General features: G+C 39.1%; 1 protein-coding gene across 1 annotated transcript; it reads left to right on the top strand.

Annotated features, from left to right (window-relative positions):
• The first annotated feature begins 4,372 nt into the window (after window positions 1-4,372).
• On the top strand, window positions 4,373-8,806 carry LOC122018993 (probable galacturonosyltransferase 4). The gene is made up of 9 exons (XM_042576501.1): window positions 4,373-4,770; window positions 4,917-4,951; window positions 5,099-5,152; window positions 5,281-5,395; window positions 5,561-5,790; window positions 6,441-6,712; window positions 6,852-7,209; window positions 7,303-7,884; window positions 8,252-8,806. The coding sequence occupies exons 1-9, from the start codon at window positions 4,668-4,670 to the stop codon at window positions 8,525-8,527; spliced, it is 2,025 nt and encodes a 674-aa protein (XP_042432435.1). The 5' UTR covers window positions 4,373-4,667; the 3' UTR covers window positions 8,528-8,806.
• The last annotated feature ends 15,972 nt before the right edge of the window (window positions 8,807-24,778 follow it).

The following is a 24,778-nucleotide window of genomic DNA, read 5'->3' as shown; positions in this document are numbered from 1 at the left end:
GGTTTAATTTGGTCCAACTTGAGTTCAATCCCTACAAAAAAAAAGTGTACAATTATAAGTAGAAATCCATAAAAATAACAAGAATTATAACATAATATGCATCAACTCAATAAACATGATAAGAATCAACAATTAACTATATGAGTGGATTAAAACATTAAAATATAGGGGAAAATAATACATCAAAATGTTAGTTATCACATATTAGTAGTAGGCGACATCTAGGGACCGTAGGATGCACAACCTCTCGGTTGCATGAGGGGGTCGATTGAAGTGGTCGCGAACCTTGTGGCCATGAGAAGCAACAACAATCAACCTCTAGTAGCCGCGACCGACCTCACGATCGATGTCGACCTCGCAGCTGCGGCCAACCTTGCAGCCGCATGAGATGGCCCCAACAAGAACGAGAAAAAAAATATCAGAGATGGGGGAAGAAGAATGCATACCTATTCTACTAAAACCAAAGACAAATTAAGGCAAGGAGGAAGGGTTAGAAAACATAAATCATATTTATTTTTGTTTATAAAAAGTTATATGTAATTTCATATTAAATTTGGTTTAAATTATGTTTAAAGTTTTTTCATATATTATATTTTATCAAAGTGAACAAATTTACAATTCTGTATCAAATTCTCTGATATATATAAATCTAAAACAGATTTTATTTCCGTTTTAATTTTCATTAATATTTAAACAAAATTTGTAACAGAGATTTTGTGGTCTAAAATTCTGTTTATAATCCATATTTATTTTTTGTTTATAAAATTTATATGTAATTTCGTATCAAAATTTATTTTAAATTTCTTTTCCAATATTATATTTTATTAAAGTTAAATAAATTAATGATTTTGTAGAGAATCTGTCTATCTGATTTATATAAATTTGAAACAGATTTTATTTCTATTTTAAATTTTAATTAATTTATAAACAAAATTTCTCACAGAAATTATACCGTCTCAAATTCTATTTATAATTCGTATTTATTTTTGTTTATAAAAATTTATATGTAATTTTGTTTCAAATTTGTTTTAAATTTTGTCTTATTTTTTTTTAAAAAAATATAATTTACTAAAATAAAACGGATTAATAATTTCGTATCAAATCTGTCTCTGATTTATAAAAATCTGAAACAGATTTTATTTTGGTTTTAAAAATCTGTTTCTGAAGCCATGTTTTCTTGTAGTGCTTGGCACGAGGAAATCCAGATGGGTCAAGGATGACCGGACATCTGGTGGAAGTCCAAGTGGGTCATGAAGGACCAGACACTTGGCACGAGACGGTAAGTCTAAGTGGGTCAAGGTTGACTGGACACTTGGCACAAGGAGAAAAGTCCAAGTGGGTAAAAGGATCGACCAGACACTTGGTAAAGAAGTCCCAATAGGTCAAGGTTGACCAGATGCTAGGCATGAGGAGTTTCAACAGATCACGATTGATCGGATGTTGGATATGGGGACCATAGACTTGGTTTAAACAAGTCAAGGGGAGACTAATCGATCAACCGATCAATTGAACAGTGGTTCAATCGATCAGCCGATTGATTGGCACAATGCTGTGACAAATAACATCTCAATCGATCGGTTGATCGATTGGGAAGAAATGTTACGAAGCATAGAATGGGTCCCAATCAATCAGCCGATTAATTGGGCACCTCCAATCGATCAGGCAATCGATTGGAGGCAGTTTCTCGCGCGTGGACGTGAGGAAGGCTGAATTGATCAACCGATCGATTCAAGCCTCCCCGATCTATCGCCCGATCGATTAGGAAATCATCGTTGCGCTGGATGTAGGTTTTGGAATGCTGAGATTGCTGCGATCTAACATGGCAAGCCCAATCGATTGGAAGCCCTAGGAGTGCACAGTATAAAGCCCGTGGCGAGCTTTCTTCTCAACAGCGCTTACATGATTCTTCACTGCTACTGTTCGCCGGACTTCAAGTGTGGAAGATAAGTGCTATTGCACTTTCTAGCTAGTTCAGAGACATCTTCATCAACAAGAGATCAAGTAAGAAGAGGTTTTTGCTTTGTACACTTTTGTATTTACTTCTTGCTTAGAGTTGTATCTTGTTATGTGAGCTTGTACGAGGTTTCTCCACCTCCGGTAGTTACTGAAAAAGAGTTTTTTCATAATGGAGTGAGCATCGTATGTGTGGATCATTGAATTAGTCACTTCATCTTGAAGTGGATATCAAGTAAATCTACGTATTAGTGTTGTATTGTTGTTTCATGTTCTTTCCGCTGTACATCATCATCACGAAGTAAGTAACCGAAACGTGACGAGATATTCACCCTCCTTTAACACAAATCAACCCTAATAAATATATTACAGTTGGAGATTGAACTATAGATATCGACCATCCCTTAAAACTTAGGTGTGAGGTGTTCTTAATTGACACTGGCATTAGAGATATTTCAATTTATTTTCTTACTAATTGCCGGCCTATTCAATACTTGAATACGAGTTGCTATTAATAATAGTATTTATGTTGCTAAAGTGAGATTCACAATTCAAATTAAAGTCAGGTGCAGTTAGAAATCATTGCATAATTTTCTTAGCGATGACTTTATGGAGAGGATATAAAGTATGTTTCTTAGTTAGCAGGAGGTTCTAGTTTATCTAGATTAGTTTTGAGATGAATTGATTGGCTATCTCATAAATTGGAAAGTCATCAATTTAATATTTTAGAATTAACCGTCTATTAAAAAAAATATCTATTAATTCATTAAAATTAAAACTCAATTTTTAAATATTCAAAAAACTAAAAAAACGTTCTATCTTTGCATCGTTGGTCGGCGGCAAGTATGTCCTTTGAGGGATGATGTAGTTAGGTGTGAAATTATTATGCTTAATAATTCTCATTTTTATAGATTTACTGAGTTTGACGGCTTACTATTTGTATCTATAGTCTCATGTGCCCCAATCAACACGCTTATGCATGTCCTAAAAAGTCTTCAAGTTCATGATCGCTACCCTTGAAGAGCAATTTTGTTAACTATGAAAAAACCTTTTTTTCCCCTTTTTTACTACATCAACCAATCGATATTATCTTCTAGCCATCAAAATTATGAACTACACTGCTCTTTTATTATATATTCGTCCCTAATATCTAATTGTATATACGTATTAAAAAAATAGATCTATTATCTCAACAGTCCCTTTTAATACATAATGATATAAATTTTAGATCATCAATTCTTGAAATATTATATATCCACAGTATACATTATACCTTAGGAGCTGTATATACTCATTATAGATTAAGCATAGGTTAGACATAAGTTTTTAAAATTGTGTTAGATAAAGTATGAATTAATTCACGGTGATAAAGAGGAATACGTTTGTTCCTAGCATTCCTGTCAACTTATTTCAAGGTCAACATGAAAAACTCATCTCAAGGTCAACATAAAAAAAAATAAATTAGACGACTATTAACTTTTAAAATAATAAATAACACATGCAAAATAATAATAATAATAATAATAATAAAATCTACCAATTCAAACCGACCAGCCCAAATGGGCTAAATTACTTTGCCAAAAATGTCAATATTTTCCTCTTATGTTTTATTTTTTTACCAAATTTGGATTTCATTTATTTTTATGAGCTGGCTCTTCCACGTATTTGGATAGAAATTACGATGCCATAGCGGCATTGAGCTTTATCACGTGGAGTGTGGACCCCGCTACACCTACATGGGACCGAGACCACCCGCTTGCTAAAATAATTAAACAAGAGTTTTTTTTTTTTAAAAAAAATAATAAATAAAAATATCTCAAATAAAATTTTCATGAAAAATTATACTTAATTCCAAAAATAATATTATATTATTTTAAAAACTTGGTCAACAAGGGCGTTGACCAGCAGATTTCTAGATAACGTTTCTAATTATTTTTCTTTTGTTAATTCTTCAAATCCAAAATAAATCCTTTCCTTTAAAATTTTATTATAAAAATAAATATTATTAAATGGGATTTTACTGGAACATGCTAGATTTAGCATAATTTAATTTATCTAATTCAATATATATATATTTTTTATTTAAGTGATAATAAGATTGTGTTTTTAAAATTTTAAAAAGTAATAAATCGAAATTAGTGGGAATATTTCATAAACAAAAACAACTTTCCTTTTGGGTGGTTGAAATGAAATCAATCTCTTTAAATTTTTATTCATATTTTTGTTTTTTTTAATATTTTTTAAATATTGTCGGTGGGATTTTAATTTAATGGCAAGAAAATACCAAATTATAACGCTAAAATTCACAAAATAGGCGGATATATAATGAACGCTGGGATCTCTGATCCGTGAACGATAAATACACTCCATTGTTTACTATAAACAACGACCCTTTCGTCACACTGTCTATAGATGAGGCCAGCCCGCTTTAGAGTGAGCGTGGAATATACAAATTGAGGGGTATATTTATCTCGTGATAGCCTTTTTTTCGCTCCGTGACTGGCTTCCTCACGAAGGAGACGCGTTCAGTTTCGGTGCGGTTTTCCGGCGATCGACGGCGATTTCGTGGATCTGCTTCTGGGGTGCACCTAAAGACGCAGTGGAGATTGGGGTTGACTGTGCTTGGTTTTCTGTAGAACGGCGCAGGAAGACTGGTGGGGAGGGCGTTGCTTTTTGCGGGAGGATTTCTGGCGGAGAATGTGCGACAACCGAAGATGACGAAGAAGAGGAAGCTCGTTCTAGCCTTGCTCTGCGTCACAGTTCTCTCTCCTATTGTTCTCTACACGGATCGGCTCTCCTTGGTCTCGAATCCTAGCTGTGAGTGCCCTGGATTTAGGAGATGGGGCAAAGATCGAGTTTTTAGGAAGGATTTGTGGCTCTGATGAAATATTTCTTAGAAAATTTCGTCATTTTTTGGTATTGTTCTTCTTATTGTTTCATTGCTTTTCTTCTCTCTTTTACAGCGAATATCGAGGTCAGTGACGAGGGTTCTAATCTGGTAATTTTCGTATCTTTGGAAGAACTTCCCTTGTTAATTCTTATTTTTACTAGACATACCATCCTGGAATTCTTCGTCTTTTTGGCTATTTTTTGTTTCTTTCCCCCTTTTCTCTTGAATAACGTCCGTTGTTGTTGTTTCGCTTAGAGACTTGGGACGAGCGAGGCTGAGCCTGGGGAACTACTACATGCACTTTCGCAGGTAGTGACTACTAAACAAATTGCAGCTTAACTTTCTGCAATTTACTCGTTGTGATTTAATATTTTACCGAAAGATTTGTTCTTTCACGTATCTTGATTTTGGTCCTGAATTTTTTTTTTTCGCTGCAGGAGTTGACGGATCCTGTAAAAGAGCCAATAGGCGTTGTGTATTTTGATAATTCAAACAGTTCTAATCAGGTTTCAGCAACTCCGGAAGATGGATTGATTTCACCGAAGGTTGAAGGTAGATCTTCCTTGATACGTGAAAAAATTTAGTATTTTTTCTTTCAATCAGTGGAATTCTTCACTTTATGGATATTAATTAGCTGGAGAATCTAAATCCTTGATTTTGTGCTTCTTATCCTCAAGAATGCTATGTTGATGGTGACTGTTGTTTTCCTATCTACAGAAATGCCATTGACGAAGTCCGAGGAACACAAGAGCAGGGTTCTGTCAGCTGCTATTGATGGGGGTTTACCAGAGACCGAGCCTGTTATCAAGGAAGTTACTGATGGGGCAATTGAGAAAGTAGATGCTTTTGGAAAAGTTGACGCTGAGAAACCTGAATCAGTGGAAGACAGCAAGGTGAACAAGGGCAAGGATTCGGCTATCATGCCTACCTCCATTTCACAGATTGAGGTACATATCTTTCCTAATTTGTGCATAAAGTTAGGCAAAACTTGCGATATTGATTTGTCTTGTTTTGTACTAATTTGTAATTGTTTTTTGTGGAACTGATGAGGAACCACTTGGAAGTTTATGCTTCTACTCTGCATCCTTCTCTGATAGAAACCCATGTAATTTGTTTTTTTTCCCTATTTTATCATATGGGCTGATAAGATTTGTGTCTGACCCCAAATAGTTAGGATAAACAATGTTTTATGACAATGTTAATGATATCATAATTATTTTTTGTTGTTTTTATTTAATAGTAATTTAAGAGTACGATTTCTGAAAAAAAAAAGATTGACTTACTCAAGTCGCTTGAGAGAAGTGGATCATGCGTCTTGTCGGTGGAATGATAAAACATTTTGTTGATTAAGTATATTGGAACAAATTAAAGAAATCACTTTATCTTTTACATGTTCGCATAGTCTAAGAAAAGTTGGACTATGCTTGTTTAAAGTGGGATATTGAGATGGGGTTCTGAATATTTTCACTCGGAAGCCTCCTCCATTTCAAGCCAATTATTTTCCTTATTTTTCTCTTTTATTTGCCTCTTGGCGTATTTTGTTATTCTTTTATTCTAACCATCTCACTTGCAAACTTGTATCCTTTGATCCTGTCAGCAAAGGAAATCTGAAAACAATGGTCAGCAGACTCCTGACAGGATCGATGTACCAGAACACCAGACGGTTCCTAGTGAGCAAAAGAGCATCAGCACACCAATTCCAGATGCTAGGGTCAGGCAACTCAAAGATCAATTGATTCGTGCAAAGGTCTATCTTGGAATTGGGTCAATTCGATCCAATCCTCACTACGTAAGGGAGTTGCGCCTGCGAATAAAGGAAATTCAGCGTACACTTGGAGAAGCAACAAAGGATTCACATTTAGCAAAGCAGTAAGTCATTGTTTTTTTTATCAATAACTTCTATATAAAAGGATTTCATTCAATTACTTCCCTGTTCCTGTTACTTTTGATAAAGCTTTTGCTTGCTTCAGCTACAATCTTGACATTTCCTTCTTGTTGGCCAATTTAGTTCATATGATAAACTTAAAGCAATGGAGCTAACTTTGGCAAAGGGCAATCAAATTCTAGATGATTGTTCTTCTATCGCAAAAAAACTCCGCGCCATGATTCATTCCAGTGAGGAACAGTTGCGAGTTCATAAGAAACAGGCATTGTTTCTTACACAACTTGCTGCTAAAACCATTCCTAAAGGTCTACACTGTCTTCCTCTAAGGCTTTCCAATGAATATTTCTCTTTGAACTCCAGTCAGCAGCAATTTGCAAACCAAGAAAAGCTCGACGATCCTGGTCTCCATCACTATGCTGTATTTTCAGACAATGTGTTGGCTACCGCAGTGGTGGTGAACTCCACGATATCAAATGCTAAGGTCAGTGGTTGACTACCTCCACTACCGCCTTCTATCTAGTCAGTTGGATATTTATATGCTTGCACGAGTTTAATAAAAAAATCTCTCTTGTAGAACCCTGCAGATCATGTTTTCCACATTGTGACTGACAGACTGAACTACGCAGCAATGAGGATGTGGTTTTTAGCTAACCCACCAGGAAAAGCCACGATTCAAGTCCAGTACATTGAGGAGTTTACATGGCTAAATGAGAGCTATAGTCCGGTATTGAAGCAACTTAGATCTCGGTCCATGATTGACTTTTACTTTAGGACTCATCATGGATCTTCAAACTCTGACGCAAATCTGAAGTATAGAAATCCAAAGTACCTATCCATCTTGAATCATCTGAGATTTTACCTTCCTGAGATCTTTCCAAAGCTCAGCAAAGTGGTGTTTCTGGATGATGATGTGGTTGTACAGAAGGACCTCACTGGCCTTTGGAAGATCAATATGAATGGGAAGGTCAATGGTGCAATCGAGACTTGTGGCGAAAGCTTTCACCGCTTTGATAGATATCTCAATTTCTCAAACCCACTTATCGCCAAGAACTTCAATCCTCGTGCCTGTGGTTGGGCATACGGAATGAATGTGTTTGATTTGGATGAATGGAGGAAGCAGCAGATCACAGGAGTCTATCACTATTGGCAAAATATGGTTAGATATGATCACATTATCTTTTTAAATTATTGGTTGATCGAGTCATGTACCTCCTGTTTTTTTTAGATTTAGTACATTTTCCAAAAAAAATTCTTATAATTATCATTAGGACGAATCCCATTTCATATTCAATCTCCATAAAGAAAATAACCAGAGTTTCAGAGTATAATAATCTTCGAAAAGGTGGATCAACTTTTTGAGTCTTGATGTTAAGTTACTGATGTTGCATCGAATAATTACTGCTGATGCAATGTGGTTGTAGTTACTTGCTTGTTTGCTAATTCTACGTTTTGACAGAGGATGTGTCTAGATTAGTTTCACTGTCTACATCTCCAGTCTCATATTCTATTTTCCTTTTCTGCAGAATGTAGATAGGCAGCTATGGAAATTGGGAAGTCTTCCCCCTGGTTTGTTAACCTTCTACAACCGCACACTCCCTATCGATCACTGGTGGCACACTTTGGGCCTCGGCTACAACCCTCAGGTTGACCAGAAGGAGATCGAGAAGGCAGCAGTCATCCACTACAATGGAAACATGAAGCCTTGGTTGGATATCGGCATCTCTCAATATCGTCGTTATTGGTCCAAGTACTTAGACTATGATCATCCCATCCTACGGGACTGCAACATCACTCCTTAAAAGAGTGCCCCTCATGCTTAAATGTGTTGTTCCTTAGCAACATTGAAGTAATCTCTTCAGCTAATTTTGGCCAGTTTTTTTTCGAGAACCTCTAATTCATTTGTAGCTTGTAGTTTCTTATTCTCATGGGGGACTGATTTTCTGCACAAATCAGGTCTACTGTACATGTAGGATTTATTTATTTATTTCCCCTTTTGTTTTAAGCTTATGGCTTTATATTCAGGTGTTGTAGCTTTTCCATGGAAAATTATTGCAAAATCTATTGTTTCTTTTCCTGTTTGTCTCCTTTTATTGATGATAAAATGATTACAAATTGTGGCGATTTCTTTACCATGATGAATGATGTTGAATTGGGCGTGGAAAATAGATTTGCTCAAGCTTCTTCAACAAATAACTTGATTAAATGAAATCCATTGATCTTGTTTTTACTTTAAAAAAAAAAAAAGGAACGTTAGGAGCGGAGTAAGAATTTCGCAATATTGAAATCTAAAATTGCTAACGCAAAAAATTTAAAAAAAAAAAAAAACCTGATAGTTCCCAACAGCTCATCCTAACAGAAGACAGAAATTGGCATACAGCTTCTGCTGAGTTCTGGCACTTTGTTTTCTTGAGGATAAACACCTTTCTCACAAGTCAAACATTTCTGCAAAATCAGATAAGTTCATCAAAGAGGTGATGAGAGAATCAGACTTCTTCATAAAAATCCAAGTTTAAGTCACATGAACATCTTGACTGAATGCCGCAAAGTAGTTGATCTGTTTGACAATTGAAGCTTATCTTTTTTGTTTTTTGGTATAAAGAACTTGTTCTTGCAGCTCTACATGATCCACTCAAGTTTAGCAAGTAGGATATCATCAGAAAGATACATCTTCTTGCTCTTCTTTCTTGGTTTATGATGTCGGGGTTCTTCGCGCACTCTGCAACCGCAACCACGGGTGGCACAACCGAAGTATCAGCTACATTCACTTCGTGAGATTCTACTCTCCAACCAACAACTTGGTGTCATTTTTTCAGTAATTTGTACATGCATACAAACATAGCTACTATGTTTCCTTTCATGCTGATTTCGAGTTGCAGATTCACTGAATAGATATTAATTCACTTACAACCTTAGCGTTCTGCCATTAATCTGGCTTGCAGTTGCTGGTATCAGAGCTGGTTAAAAGGATGAGTATGGTAGCGTAAAACCAAGACGTAAAGATACAAAAGGAAAGGATACTGATCTATATTACTAATCCTGTAAACTTCCTATGAAGGCTGTTGGTATTACGCAAACCAGGTAATACGAAAGAACATGTCCTAACTTGGCCAGATGTCAGGTGGACTATTGTAAGCCCAAAGGTACACTTGTGTGAGTAAAGCCTGGTAAGGAACTGCCCTGTCTTCATACTAAGTTATGTTTTAATGTCCGCTATAGACGATTGGTATAATAATTCCAGAACATCTGTACTTTGACCTTACTTCCACGACTACCAAAATCACTCTTAATCAAATAGCCAACAACATAGCAGTCATCTACGACAAAACCTATCTATCTCCGGAGTTCATCTAAGAAACTTTAAACTAATCCTCGAAAGGTGTCAGGAATTAGAAAAGGAAGTTCAAACACTTAATGTGTACACAGAAAGCAGGCCTATAACAAGACAGGAAGTCTGAAGCTTGGTTGTTGAAATAGCAAAGCAACCCAAGATCGTTGAAGAAGAAGCGTTCAGACTGACTGAAGATCTTAACACAAAGATAGAACGAGTGGAGGCCCTCCTCCGCAGGCTTGAAAGGTGGATTGCTTCATGAGTGAAGGCTACACTATTTCCAAAAGCACGCTCTCCTATAAAGTAGTTGTCAAGGCAACAGAGTAAATCGAATCTCCAGCCATCGGATTTGCCAGACCTGTTGAATTTCAGGGTCCAACCTCTGGGAACACTGCTATCATAAAACAAAATAATACTCAAATTCATTTACTCGTGCAGATAGCAGAAGGGATGAAAGATATCCAAGCAAACCTCAAAACAATCATGGAACAAACCAAGAGAGGAGTCCAAACGACCTCCATCCCAGACGAGCTTGTAGATAAGTTGAAAAACTTGTCCCTAGGCCCAACAGAAAAACCAAAAGAAGGAAAAGGAAAGCTAAAGATGTTCAAAGACCCCTACAAAATTCTGAAGGAAGAACAAGACAAGCTCAAAAACTAAGATGGTTACAAGGACAGTCATAAAACAACCATCCACCTTAACCCCAACTCCATTGTTTGATGATCAAATCAGGAAATACAGAAAAACCAGCGGAGGGTATACAACACCCAGCAAGTTGTTAGGAGACTCGACAGGCGGATTACTGGAAGAACTTCATCTGAACATACGCTGTAACAACAAATAGACCCGCAGGTACAACTGCATCTATCCATGCAAGAAAGAGCATCTATAATCCCTGTTGAGGTGCTCTATTATTCCCGAAGAGACGACGCACATCATCGGGTCTATATTTATAGATCTGAAGAAGTCCTCCTGGTTATAGAAGGTAACTAGATTGACAGAATGTTTATACAAGAGCATAGCTTCAATCAACTACAAAGGAGTAGGATGTAATACATACACATAGGCTTCCTACAGGTACGAGTCCAAATTCTGCATCGACAAGAAGAAGGTACTATGACCTTAATTATCTTCAGGGACAATAGATGGAACAGGAGACCAGTCAATTCTCGCTACAATGGAAATTGACCTCGCCGAAGGCAGCCAGCTGGTATATGTTATCCCAGATATTATGCTAACCGTGGGTGACTTTTTTAGAAACATCCAGGTATCCATCCTTACCAGAGGATATGAACAATGGAGTCATGGTGAAGCAAATCTCTTAATCACCAGAGGGCTCGTCGGACGACTCTCAAATACTCCTAATGTAGGCTTTGCCTATGAAGTCCAAGGAGTCGTGGATTACCTCACTAGCCACGACGTCCAAGCATTACCAGGACGAAGGTATTCTACCTCTCACCTATGAGGGTTAAACTGGGTCATTCGGCCTGCACAAATAAATATTCCTATGCAACCAATAGAATACTAAGCAAGAACCTCATAGACAGTCGTATCTCCTTAAGCTTTGACAACTATACTATTGCAACATCAACAAGGGCTATTCAATTTAATGACAAAGACGAAGAAACTCAGAGTGATGAAGAATCCTTTCACACTCTAGCTGTCTTAATAGACAATGCGTCTGGCGATCAAACATCTAAAAATCAGCACGAGCTATCATGTGATGAGAGGCCTATAACCACAAAAGATGAACACTCCTTTATATTGGTAAGAAAATTATCCCCATTTGCAGTTATTCCACAACGAAAAACTTCTGGTGCTGCAGGTTTTTGATCTCACGGCTAGCAAAGCATGCATAATAGAGCCCGGAGGGCGAGGTCTGATGCATATCGGACTAAGCCTGGAAATTCCTTGGAGATCCTACGGCCGTATAGCAGCACGATCAAGCGTCGCATGGAAATTTGACCTTGATATTGGCGCGGGAATTATTGACTGTGATTATCGATGTGAAATTCTGTTTATGATTTTTAATCATACAGACTCTACTATCCAAATCAAACAAGGAGATTGCTTTGCACAAATTATCTTTGAAAGAGTCCTTATGCTTGAAATTTACGAAGTCAGCGGCCTCACCAAAACCGAAAGGGGCAATAAATGTTTTGATTCAACCCCCTACAGTCAACCTACAAAGCCTAATCATGGAAGAAGGAAATCCAAACAAAAATTGGCATCTCAAGGGCGATGGGATACTTTAGGAGAACCTAGTGGTAAATTTGATTAGTACGTAAATTATACAATTCCAGATCCTCTCCCAGATCTAAAGCTACCTGAGCCATCATGGGAAGATGAGATAACTGATAAACAGAGGATGATTTCCCCAACAGAAAAACATGTGGTCTCTATCTATCTCAAGGATATCATACTCCTACAGGAACGTCTATCAGAAAACCATACAGGGACTACAAGCCCATAGACCTCTGTCCCCGGTTCATGGACCTTTCTGATGATGCTACTGATACAGAGGATGATTTCCTCAGCCACATCCAATACTTGGCAAACCTTACCACGCCTATTGCATCACCCGAGCCAACAGACACAATTTGGGATTCCTATCAGGATACCTCTGAAGATGAATGACTTAACCCATTAGCACTGGAAGGTGGTGGGAAGAAACCATCTCAAATTATTGCAACTGGCTTCGAGATGGACTACCCAAGCTTAAGAAGAATAATGGAAATAGATAATCAATCAACACATGTACAACTATTCCAATCGCAATAAGCCTATTCTACAAGTACGGTGATCTCTCCCTACAGGCCACCAGAGTTAAGTTTAAAGGGGGACTTAACAATGAAATGTGGAACCTCCCCTCAGCACAGCAACAGGGAGGAGCTATAATTGTCATTCCCGAACAGTTAGGACTATTTCATGATGTATTCTCTAGATGAGAATCTATTATGAAAAATCATATAGCCAGTCAAATATTTACCGATGGTCGAGACAAAATAGAATATATGGAGAACCTCCTCGGAGAAATTGAGAAGATTACCTAGATCCAATGGGGAATGACATACTCCACAGAATATGAGGCTCTCAGTAACACCAGGGAAGGAAGGGAAGGAACCCGAAACATATTATCTCAAATAAGAAGGGTTTTCTCTGCTGAGGATCCTGCACAAGGGTCCACGGTAATCTAAGACTCCGCCTATAGAGATTTTGAAAAATTATCTTGTGATAATGTGAAAAATATCATTTAATATATGAATGATTATATGAAACTGGCAACAAAGACAGGATGATTATATGTCGGACTAGAACTATCCGAAAAATTTTGGTTCAAGATGCCAGGAGATCTTGGTAATAAAATTAAGGTGGTCTTTGATGAAAAATACCCAGACTTAACAGTTGGGGTATTACCCAAAATTTTGTTCACATATAACTTCTTGGAACAAGAGTGCAAGGACGCAGCATTCAAAAGAGCCTTGAAAAACCTATCCTTCTACAGTCAAATCCCAATCCCAGGAGACTATAATAAGGGTCATCAAAAGAAGTTTGGCGTCAAAAGATCTAAGACTTATAAGGGAAAATCTCATGAGTCACACGCAATGATCGAAAAGAGAAAGCACTTGATCAGAAATAAAAAGTGTAAATGTTATTTATGTGGACAGGAGGGCCACTTTGCTCCAGAATGCCCCAATAAGTGCCGGAATACAAGAAGGGTGACTATCTTTGAGCAATTAGATCTCCCTGAAGACTACGAAATACTATCAGTCCAAGAAGGAGAAGAACAAAGTGATGCTATCTTTAGCATCTCTAAAGGAGAAGAAGATAACGAGCAACTTCAAAGGTCAATCCAGACCCTACATTTAGCAAATTCTATCTTTATGCTTGGCCAAATAGACGGAGGATATCGCCCACAAATCAAAATAACTGAGGACCAGTTAATTTGCATGCATGAGTGGCATCTCAATGAGGCCATCACACCGCCTCAACCCACTAATTGCACATTTTGTAAAAGGGCAATGCTACGAAGAGCAAGCATATATTGCCCCAATTGCCAGATGACGACCTGCAACTTATGCAGACCTTATTATCTTAACAAGCACAAGTACATGTCACTCCATCAGCTTCTGCCCCATTCTTTCCAAAGAAATTAATTTAGGAGCAACAATATTATATTTCATGGTGCGAGGGAGAAATTGAGTTGCTACAAAAGGAGTTACTATACAATAAATATTTATATGATGAACTACAATTGGAAAAGGACATGGGAGAAGACTTGAGGTAGCTTGATAACGAGGAAGAGGATGAAGCCGAGGAAGCTGCTAATATGCTACTAGAAGAATCAACCTATAAGGTTGCAGCATAGGAGGCAAAAGGCCCTCGTCTTGTCAAAAACATGCTATACAACTTGACCATAGAAGTCGACATACCAAGTATTCCTAAATTCCCCCTTAAGGCAATACTAGATACAGGAGCTACCACCTGCTGTGTAGATCAAGGGTTAGTTCAAAAGGAAGCCCTGGAAGAAAATCCGTTCGTAGTCAATTTCAATGGTATAAACTCCCGGCAAATAGCAAACATGAAGATGCGCCCAAGAAGGATGCACATTGACGAAAATACATTCAGAATCCCCTACACTTATAGTTTTACCATGACGCTAGGGGATAACATCCAAATGATAATTGGGTACAACTTCATCAGGGCAATGCATGGTGGAGTAAGGATAGAAGAAAATGTGGTAACATTCTATAAAAACCTTACCACTATTAACACTTTACCATCCATTTCTATTACAACCATTCAGGAATTAGAATTAGAAGAGGAAGAATATATTCAAATACAAGAAATGGTGAATTATTCAACTGGAAAATCACAACAGCAGTTTAAGGAGCAATTTGGCCCATTATTGAAAGAACTAAGGGATCAAAGTTACATTGGTGAAGATCCCCTTAGACATTGGGCAAAAAATCAAATTGTCTACCAACTGGATAGAAAAAATCCAGATTTTATCATAGAGGATAGGCCGCTAAAGCACCTAATCCCTCAATAAAAGGAAGCCTTCTCAAAACACATAAAGGCTTTACTCAAAATCGGAGTAATCAGGCCTAGCAGGAGCAGAGACTGGACTACAGCTATAATTGTCAATTCAGGAACCACTATAGATCCAAAAACTGATCTAGAAATCAAGGGTAAAGAACATATGGTCTTCAACTATAAGTGACTAAATGATTTAACAAATAAAGACCAATATTGTTGGTGCAATATTCCCTAGGTCAAGGTTGACCTGGTTAACCAAGTCTGAGTCTTGGTTTGGGTTTCGATGTTTGACAATATATTGGGTTTAGATGATATGGACAATGCAGGTGCAGTTGTTCATTTGGGGAGATTGTTGATACAATTCCCGTTTGGTCAAAGTTGACCAGTTAAGATTGTGAAGGAAAGTCAAGTAGGTCAAGGTTGACTGGATACTTGACTGAAAGTCCTGGTGAGTGAAGCCAGGCAGAAGGAAGTCCTGGTGAGTGAAGCTAGGCAGAAGGGAAAATCCTGATGAGTGAAGCCAGGTGAAAGACCTAGTGAGTGAAGCTAGGCAGGAGGAAAATCCTGGTGAGTGAAGCCAGGTGAAAGACCTAGTGAGTGAAGCTAGGCAATTGGGAAAGTCCTGGTGAGTGAAGCCAGGCAGGAGAATTCCAGAGGGGTCAAGGTTGACCAGACATCTAGTGAGAGTCCAAGTAGGTCAAAGGGATTGACCGGATACTTGGCACGAGGAAGAAAAGTCCAAGTAGGTCTTAGGGAGTGACCGGATACTTGGCAAGAAGAGAAAAGTCCAAGTGGGTCAAAGGGATTGATCAGACACTTGATGAGAGAGTCCTAGCTGGTCAAGGGTGACCAGATGCTAGGTCTTATGTACCAACAAGTCATGGTTGACTAGATGTTGGTTTAGAGGGTTTTGGACTAGGTTTTGGGCAAAAACCAAGATCTGGATTGATCAGCCGATTGATCCAGCAGATTTGGATTGATCCGTGGATCGATCCAGCAGATCTGGATCGATCAGTGGATCGATCCAGAAGATCTGGATCGATCGGCCGATCGATCCGGTGAGTCCCCGCAAACAGAACCCCTCTGGATCGATCGGTGGATCGATCCAGAGGTCCCAATCGATCAGTGGATCGATTGGGACGATGCTGCTTCGCGCGATAAGCGCTGAATCGATCCGTGGATCGATCCAGGCGTTTTTCCAGAGCACAGAGGCGTTCTGGATCGATCCGTGGATCGATCCAAAGCCTCCCCGATCGATTAGGAGCATTCCAATCGATCGTGATTCGACCGTTAGCGTCGATTTAAGCCGCATGCGTTCATTTCCTTCGGCATCGCTTCCACGACAAAGCTCAGATCTTCATCAGCGACTCCACAGAGCTCTCCACGCCAGTTCTTGAAGTTCTTGGAGGTTCTTCCAAGTCAAGAGGCGGATCTATTGCAAGAGGAAGAAAGCTAGGGTTAGGGTTTTCTTATACTTATTGTAAGCTTTGTGCTTGTATTTTGTATCCTTTCCCCTTCCTTTTGTAGTGTGAACTTGTAGGGCTTCTCCGCCTTCGGTAGTTACCGAAAAGGAGGATTTTATTAGTGGAGGGTGCGTGAGTAGGTGTGAATCCTTGGACTAGTCACCTCTTGTGAGGTGGATACCAAGTAAACCAACCTTGTTAGCGTTGTGTGGTTTGTTTCTTGTATTTCCGCTGCACATCTTTGAAGAAACAAGCAACGACGAGCACCTAGCGAGCGACGAGCTATTCACCCCCCTCTAGCTACTTTTCGGTCCCAACAAGTGATATCAGAGCGAGGCCGCTCTTCACCGGAATCATCGCCGGAAGGGTCAAGCATAACAAGAAGAGCTAGAGGGTGAAGAAGTTGAAGCAAAATTGTCAAAGTTAAAGAAATTCAAAAGCTCAACTTCTACAATGGAATTCCGAGATGGGCTCGGATTCGACACGAGGGTGGCTCCACCATACACTTCCACGAGCTTTGATTCTTGGAAATCAAGAATCGAAAATTTTCTTATGATGGAGATAGAGCAATGGTTTGCTCTTATGGAAGGCTTCAAGACTCCAACAAACTCAAAGGGCAAAGTTCTCAAGAGGAGCAAGTGGAGCCAAGAGCAAGTCCAAAGGTGCGAGGCCAATGACAAAGTGACCAAGCTTTTGGTTAATTTATTGCCAAGCACCATCCTTTGCAAAATTGGAGAATTTGAAGATGCAAAGGAATTATGGAGTAAATTGGCCAAGCTTCATGAAGAGATCCCCTCCACTGTACAAGAGCAAGAAGAATCCAGAGAGGGTGACTCTTTGGAGCAAGACCAAGAGGAGGACTCCGAGGTTGAGAGATGCTCAACCTTCAAAGAAGAAGTCAAAGAAGAAGCTTCATCTTCAAGGGAGTGCAATGAAGAGAACAAGGAGGGAGCATACTCCTTGTTCCATGTACAAGATGATGAAGCCTCCACCTCTAGGATTGAGGGGGAGTGTAGATCAATGAACCCGGAGCAAGAAGAGGCCTCCACATCCGGGTCAAGTGAAGAAGAAGAAGATGGTGCCACATCCAAAATTCAAGAAATATCAAATGGAGGAGCAAGTGTCATCCCTACACAAGAAGGTATAAATGTTTCAATTAAAAATAAAAATCATATAATATGTTTTGAGTGTAGGGAAAGTGGGCACTACAAGAGCAAGTGTCCCAACTTGGCCAAGAAGAAGGGTCAAGTGACACAAAAGGGCAAGGAGAAGCCCAAGGAGACCACCCCCGGGACAAAGAAGAGCAAGGAGCACATTGTGTGCTTCTTGTGTCAACAAAAAGGGCATTACCGAAGTCAATGCCCCAAGGGGAAGAAGATGGTCAAGGCTCAAGGAGGCACTAGTCAAGGGGGAGCCTCCAAGGTAAAGAAGAAGGTAACATTTATTGAGCCTGCCCCTTTACGTTATGGTAAAAAGCATGATAGTTCTAATTTTTATCATTTTAATGCAATTTACCATAAGAATAGAAAGCATGAGAGCATTAAGGAAAAGCATGTGGCCCTACATGCCAAGACTACCCAACCTAAGGTTAGGAAGGTAGATAGACATTTGGGCAAGAACACTAAGGATAATAGATACAAGCCCAAGAATAAAAATGCTCATGGATCAAATGAAAAATCAAATACTAAGGACTTAGTAAGGGAAAATCAAGTCTTGAGATCAAGACTTGATAAATTAGAAAAGACCCTACAAAGATTGGAAAATATCCTATTAGGGCAAAATGAGCATAACCTAGGTTTAGGGGTACAAAAGCCATCAAATGGCCATAGAGGTTTGGGATACAAAACCAAAACAAAAAATGATGTGCCTAGTTATCATAGGGTTCCATATAGTTATGGAACAAACCCTAAGTCTAGAGGTCAAGTCAAGGATACAAGGGAAGATATCCCTAGAAGTATCTTTGCAATCAAAGTGACTAAGACTTCTAAGAAGTCTAAGAAAGTCACTAACAAGGTCACAAGGGAGGCTATCCCTAGAGTTGACGTAGAAAATGTGACCAAGGCTTCTAAGAAGCCCAACAAGGTCACTAGGAAGGTATCTAGGGAAGTTATCCCTAGTGAGTACCTAAAGGATCCAAGGAGCACAAATAGGTGTTGGGTTCCTAGGAGCATCTTCTCTACCCCATAGATGGGTTAGAGAGTGTCAACTCCGATTAGAAGGGTAGTTAACCCAACTTAGAGGAAATTGACACTCAAGGAGCATTTTCAAGGTTTTTGTTAACCTTTGAAAATGAAATGGAATTATTATTTACTCCTTGAAAGAGTAAAATGTGCCTAATGGTGGAAAATTTGATTTTATCTTAAAATGACATAAATTGGGAAAACCTAGAGAAATACCAAGTTGGGATTTTGGTATTCTCTTAGAAATTTAAGGCAATCCGGATCTTGATTTATCTAATTACTCTTGAGGAAAAATGGAATATGCAAACATTTGAGGATATGCTTAATTTTTAAGTGGCATAAACAAATCAAGAGAAATAGAAATGTCAATTTAGGTTTTGACATTTCTTTGAAGCATTTATGGCAATCTAGGTTTAACGTTTTAAGTTAAAACAAGGGGTATATTTTGAGCTAGCTAAGTGGTTAAGGATACTTAAAAAGGAAATTTAGGTATATTTTATTTATGCTAAACCTTGCCATGATTGTTTGCCCATCATATGCCATGACATCATGTCTATTTTTGCATTCATGTTTTATTATGAAAAATTCAAAAATACCATGTCATGACATTCATACATCATGTAGTTATAGAATATTTTCTTTTGAAAAATATTTCCTTTTGATGTATGCCATAACATAATCATGCATTAAGTTTAATTCCTTGTAATTAAGGACAAATGACATTTAACAATACTTATTAACAAGTGACATCCTAGGTGGATATCTAATATCTCTAAAATGCCTAGATAGATAAGCATGATCCCTAGAATAGGACAAAATCAAAGTTTACATCTCACAAAGACCTATAAGATGACTTGTATGTGTTTTGTCCACAATAGATACAAGTGAGATGTTGGGATGATGAACAAAACTCAACATGTTGATTTAGTGCATTTCTTTGAGTTTTAAGTTCATCAAAACACATAGTTATGTGTTTTCCCATCATTGGGAAAGCTAATGTACAAGTCATGTGCATTAAGCCCAAGGAACATGGTGGGATATTGGTTTTGAAAATGTTTTTAAAATAATTTTGGAAAACCTTGGTGAAGGCTATCTTTTGATAGTAATCACCATTGAATAGTTAAACACAAACTTGAAGAAAACACTAAAGTTTTTGCAAATTCTCAAGTTTATGTCAATCTTTGAAAATATGATGTATTTTCATAGAAAACTAGTTTTCCATGATAAATTATACCCTAAATAATGTCTACACAAATTTTTACGATTTTTGGAATTTTGTAGAATTTTCTAGGGGTTTCTGAAATTGGCTGAAATTGAATTTCAGCAATTTCAGGCCTCCAATCGATCAGTGGATCGATTGGAGTGCCTCAATCGATCAGCCGATCGATTGAGAAGGCATTTCTCGCGAGCAGAAGCTCGCTGGATCGATCAGCCGATCGATCCAAGAAGACTGAATCGATCAGTGGATCGATTCAGCAGGGTTCAATCGATTGGAACCCAACTCCAATCGATTGAAGATGCTGATTTTGGCTGGGAAAGCTTATTTTCAGCATTTTGAATCTATTTTAGTCTAGGTAACCATTCCAAACCCCTGAAAATACATTTATATACATAAAAAAAGGGTGTTTTCGTGTGGAAAACAAGGATGGATTGGTTAAGGAAGGCTAAGTTGAAGTTTAGGTTGAGGTTTGTTTCAAATTTTGAATATTTGAACCTCAAAACTTCTAAAATTGGGTTTCCTAAAGTTTTGGGGATTCCAAGTCATTGTTGGTGCAATGACAGAAGTTACCACCATGTCTTTAGGGGGAGGGACTCTTTAAAGACATGAAAATTATTTTTCATGAACCTTGGAAGATGGTTAACCTTCCGTTAAGAACATGCTCAAGGTTGAGGGTTTGAACTTTAATGGGGAGTAGATATCCTCATTGTTCAAGTGGTTTCAAGTGGATAATGCTCAAGGATGGGCATTTGCCTACATTGGGGGAGAATGTAGGGTGGATAATGAAGGGTATGGGATCTTCATTATCGTGTTGATCACAACGAGTGAAGTTGTGAACAACGATGAGCAACTCTTTAGGGGGAGAGTTTTCAACAAGTGAATTTGTTGATGTGTGCCCAAAAATGGGGCATGGTTTGATGTGTGCCAATAGGGGAAGAATGAAAGGGAGTAAGTTAGGATTTTATTACCTAGAGGGAGTTTGCCCTCTTAGGGGGAGAATGAAGGGCTTAACTTATGGATTCATATATTGGCATGAAGGGAGTTGAGGCTATGGGAGTAGCCTAATTTCCTAACTTAACAAGAGGTATTGTCAAACATCAAAAAGGGGGAGATTGTTGGTGCAATATTCCCTAGGTCAAGGTTAACCTGGTTAACCAAGTCTGAGTCTTGGTTTAGGTTTCGATGTTTGACAATATATTGGGTTTAGATGATATGGACAATGCAGATGCAGTTGTTCATTTGGGGAGATTGTTGATACAATTCCCGTTTGGTCAAAGTTGACCAGTTAAGATTGTGAAGGAAAGTCAAGTAGGTCAAGGTTGACTGGATACTTGACTGAAAGTCCTGGTGAGTGAAGCCAGGCAGAAGGAAGTCCTGGTGAGTAAAGCTAGGCAGAAGGGAAAATCCTGGTGAGTGAAGCCAGGTGAAAGACCTAGTGAGTGAAGCTAGGCAGGAGGAAAATTCTGATGAGTGAAGCCAGGTGAAAGACCTAGTGAGTGAAGCTAGGCAATTGGGAAAGTCCTGGTGAGTGAAGCCAGGCAGGAGAATTCCAGAGGGGTCAAGGTTGACCAGACATCTAGTGAGAGTCCAAGTAGATCAAAGGGATTGACCGGATACTTGGCACGAGGAAGAAAAGTCCAAGTAGGTCTTAGGGAGTGACTGGATACTTGGCAAGAAGAGAAAAGTCCAAGTGGGTCAAAGGGATTGACCAGACACTTGGTGAGAGAGTCCTAGCTGGTCAAGGGTGACCGGATGCTAGGTCTTATGTACCAACAAGTCATGGTTGACTAGATGTTGGTTTAGGGGGCTTTGGACTTGGTTTTGGGCAAAAACCAAGATCTGGATTGATCAGCCGATTGATCCAGCAGATTTGGATTGATCCGTGGATCGATCCAGCAGATCTGGATCGATCAGTGGATCGATCCAGAAGATCTGGATCGATCGGCCGATCGATCTGGTGAGTCCCCGCGAACAGAACCCCTCTGGATCGATCGGTGGATCGATCCAGAGGTCCCAATCGATCAGTGGATCGATTGGGACGATGCTGCTTCGCGCGATAAGCGCTGAATCGATCCGTGGATCGATCCAGGCATTTTTCCAGAGCACAGAGGCGCTCTGGATCGATCCGTGGATCGATCCAAAGCCTCCCCGATCGATTGGGAGCATTCCAATCGATCGGGGTTCGACCGTTAGTGTCGATTTAAGCCGCAGGCGTTCATTTCCTTCGGCATCGCTTCCACGACAAAGCTCAGATCTTCACCAGCGACTCCACAGAGCTCTCCACGCCAGTTCTTGAAGTTCTTGGAGGTTCTTCCAAGTCAAGAGGCGAATCTATTACAAGAGGAAAAAAGCTAGGGTTAGGGTTTTCTTGTACTCATTGTAAGCTTTGTGCTTGTATTTTGTATCCTTTCCCCTTCCTTTTGTAGTGTGAACTTGTAGGGCTTCTCCGCCTTCGGTAGTTACCGAAAAGGAGGATTTTATTAGTGGAGGGTGCGTGAGTAGGTGTGAATTCTTGGACTAGTCACCTCTTGTGAGGTGGATACTAAGTAAACCAACCTTGTTAGCATTGTGTGGTTTGTTTCTTGTATTTCCGCTGCACATCTTTGAAGAAACAAGCAACGACGAGCACCTAGCGAGCGACGAGCTATTCACCCCCCCCACCTCTAGCTACTTTTCGGTCCCAACAAATACAACCTTCCGGGAATCAACACAATCTTGAAAAAGGTTAGTAACAGCAAAATTTACTCAAAATTTGACCTTAAAAATGGTTTCCATCAGATTGCTATGCACCCAGACTTCATTGAATGGACGACTTTCTAGGTGCCGGAAGGACTATATGAATGGTTGGTTATGTCATTCGGATTGAAAAATGCCCTCGCCATCTTTCAAAGAAAAATGGATAATTACTTCCAAGGTACTGAAGATTTTATAGTAGTTTATATAGATGATATTCTTGTATTCTCATAGACCGAGAAAGATCATGCAAAGCATTTAAAGGCCATGCTAGAGATCTGCAGGAAGAATGGGATGATCCTTAGCCCAACAAAAATGAAGATAGCTATTTCATAAATTGAATTCCTAGGGGCTATTCTAGGTAACAGTAAAATTAAATTACAGCCTTATATTATCTCCAGAATTGTATACTTCAAGGATGAGGAACTAAAATCGGCCAAAGGGATGAGGTCATGGCTCAGGCTCCTCAACTACGCCCGAAATTACATTCCCAACCTGGGCAAACTTTTAAGCCCATTATATGCAAAGACCAGTCCAAATGGGGATAAACGTCTAAATAACCAGGATTGGACTCTTATTAAACAAATTAAGGGTCTAATTGAATGCCTGCCAGACTTAGAAATACCTCCAGAAAAATGTTTTATCATCCTGGAAGCAGATGGATGTATGGATGGATGGGGCGATATATGCAAATGGAAGCAAAGCAAATTTGATCCAAGATCTACTGAACGAGTTTGCACATATGCTAGTGGAAAGTTTAACCCTCCTAAATCCACCATTGATGCAGAAATAACAGCTGCTATGAATTCCCTAGAGTCACTGAAGATTTATTATTTAGACAAACAAAGTCTTATCATTAGAACAGATTGTCAAGCAATTATAAGTTTTTTTTTTTGAAAATTCTGCAAATAACAAGCCATCCCCAGTTAGATGGCAAGCTTTTACATATTATATCATTGGGATCGGGATTGGCATCCAATTTGAACACATTGATGAGAAGGATAATTAGTTAGCTGACGCGTTATCTCGACTAATAAATTCCCTTATTATTTCTGAATGGCCGAGCGAAACCCTCAACAAGCTGGAGCTCGTTGCACTAGCCCTCCTGGAGTTAGAAGAAAAACCCAGCCTGAAAGCTCAAGAGCTAATGATCCAGGTTCTCAACAGTTTGGCTGCCTCGTGTGGCAGTATCAACAATTACTCCAATCAAGAAGGCAATTCCCCATCAACATTGACGATGATCAAAAGATCGGGGAACAACTACATGAACTACAACGGCAAGCAGCAGCAGAAGCACACAGAGCACTTCAGCAGCTTCAGCTGCTACACTCCATGAAGAGACAAGAGTGCCAGCAAAGAAGTACGTCTGACAACTGGTGGGGTGATTGGTATCCAGCCACCAAGCAAGTGGACGAACAGCTGGATACAGCTGTGCAGCTAGTGCAAGACGTGACCAGAAGGATGGACTTCTTCCACCTGTAAAGACCTTGCGGAAGTGGTGAACCCGCAAAGAATCTTGTACCAAACCCACTAGTTTATGCTTCCTATCTAGTACATCAATAATGGATTGCAAGCTGTAAAGCAATCCAAATGACTCAAAAGAAGATGCTTTCTTATCTCAAGGCAATAAGAGCACGTGATAATGGGACCCAATGAGCATCCAGCATCTCCACTGACCTTCTATATAAGTAAGACCTTCTTTCCCTTAGCAGAGCATTCAAGCCATACTTGAGCTTTACTTGGAAAGTTTTCTGTACTGAAGTAGTCTTGCAACTTAATAGAATATGTGAGTTATCATCCTTTCTCCTTATTTCTATTAGCTTGCATCTTCGTATATCCCTATACACTACTTCGCTTTTTAGCTCACTCAAGGCCCTAAACCAACCTGTGGCCACGCTTGCAGTGGGGAAAATTGCTGCAAACAAGTCCCTCCTCCAGCAGCGAAGCCATCTCGCTGATAAAAATTCACAATGTTCAGATACACAATCTAAGATAATATAACTAGAAGGCGACAACCAAGTGAAGAATATAGTTTTCTTCTGTTTATTCTATCAAAAAGGTAGTCAGGTTAGTAATCTCACTTTGAA

The sequence above is a fragment of the Zingiber officinale genome, chromosome 9A, assembly GCF_018446385.1.
Source record: "Zingiber officinale cultivar Zhangliang chromosome 9A, Zo_v1.1, whole genome shotgun sequence".
NCBI classification, from domain to species: domain Eukaryota; kingdom Viridiplantae; phylum Streptophyta; class Magnoliopsida; order Zingiberales; family Zingiberaceae; genus Zingiber; species Zingiber officinale.
Note: the sequence above shows the minus strand (reverse complement) of the source record. Positions and strands in the feature narration are given on the sequence as shown.

Bases quoted from the DNA above. Each gene is read 5' to 3' on its own strand.
- LOC122018993 (XM_042576501.1), top strand. From the start codon at position 4,668: ATGACGAAGAAGAGGAAGCTCGTTCTAGCCTTGCTCTGCGTCACAGTT. The intron at 4,771-4,916 runs GTGAGTGCCCTG...TCTCTTTTACAG, and splicing joins CTTGGTCTCGAATCCTAGCT to CGAATATCGAGGTCAGTGAC. The intron at 7,210-7,302 runs GTCAGTGGTTGA...TCTCTCTTGTAG, and splicing joins CCACGATATCAAATGCTAAG to AACCCTGCAGATCATGTTTT.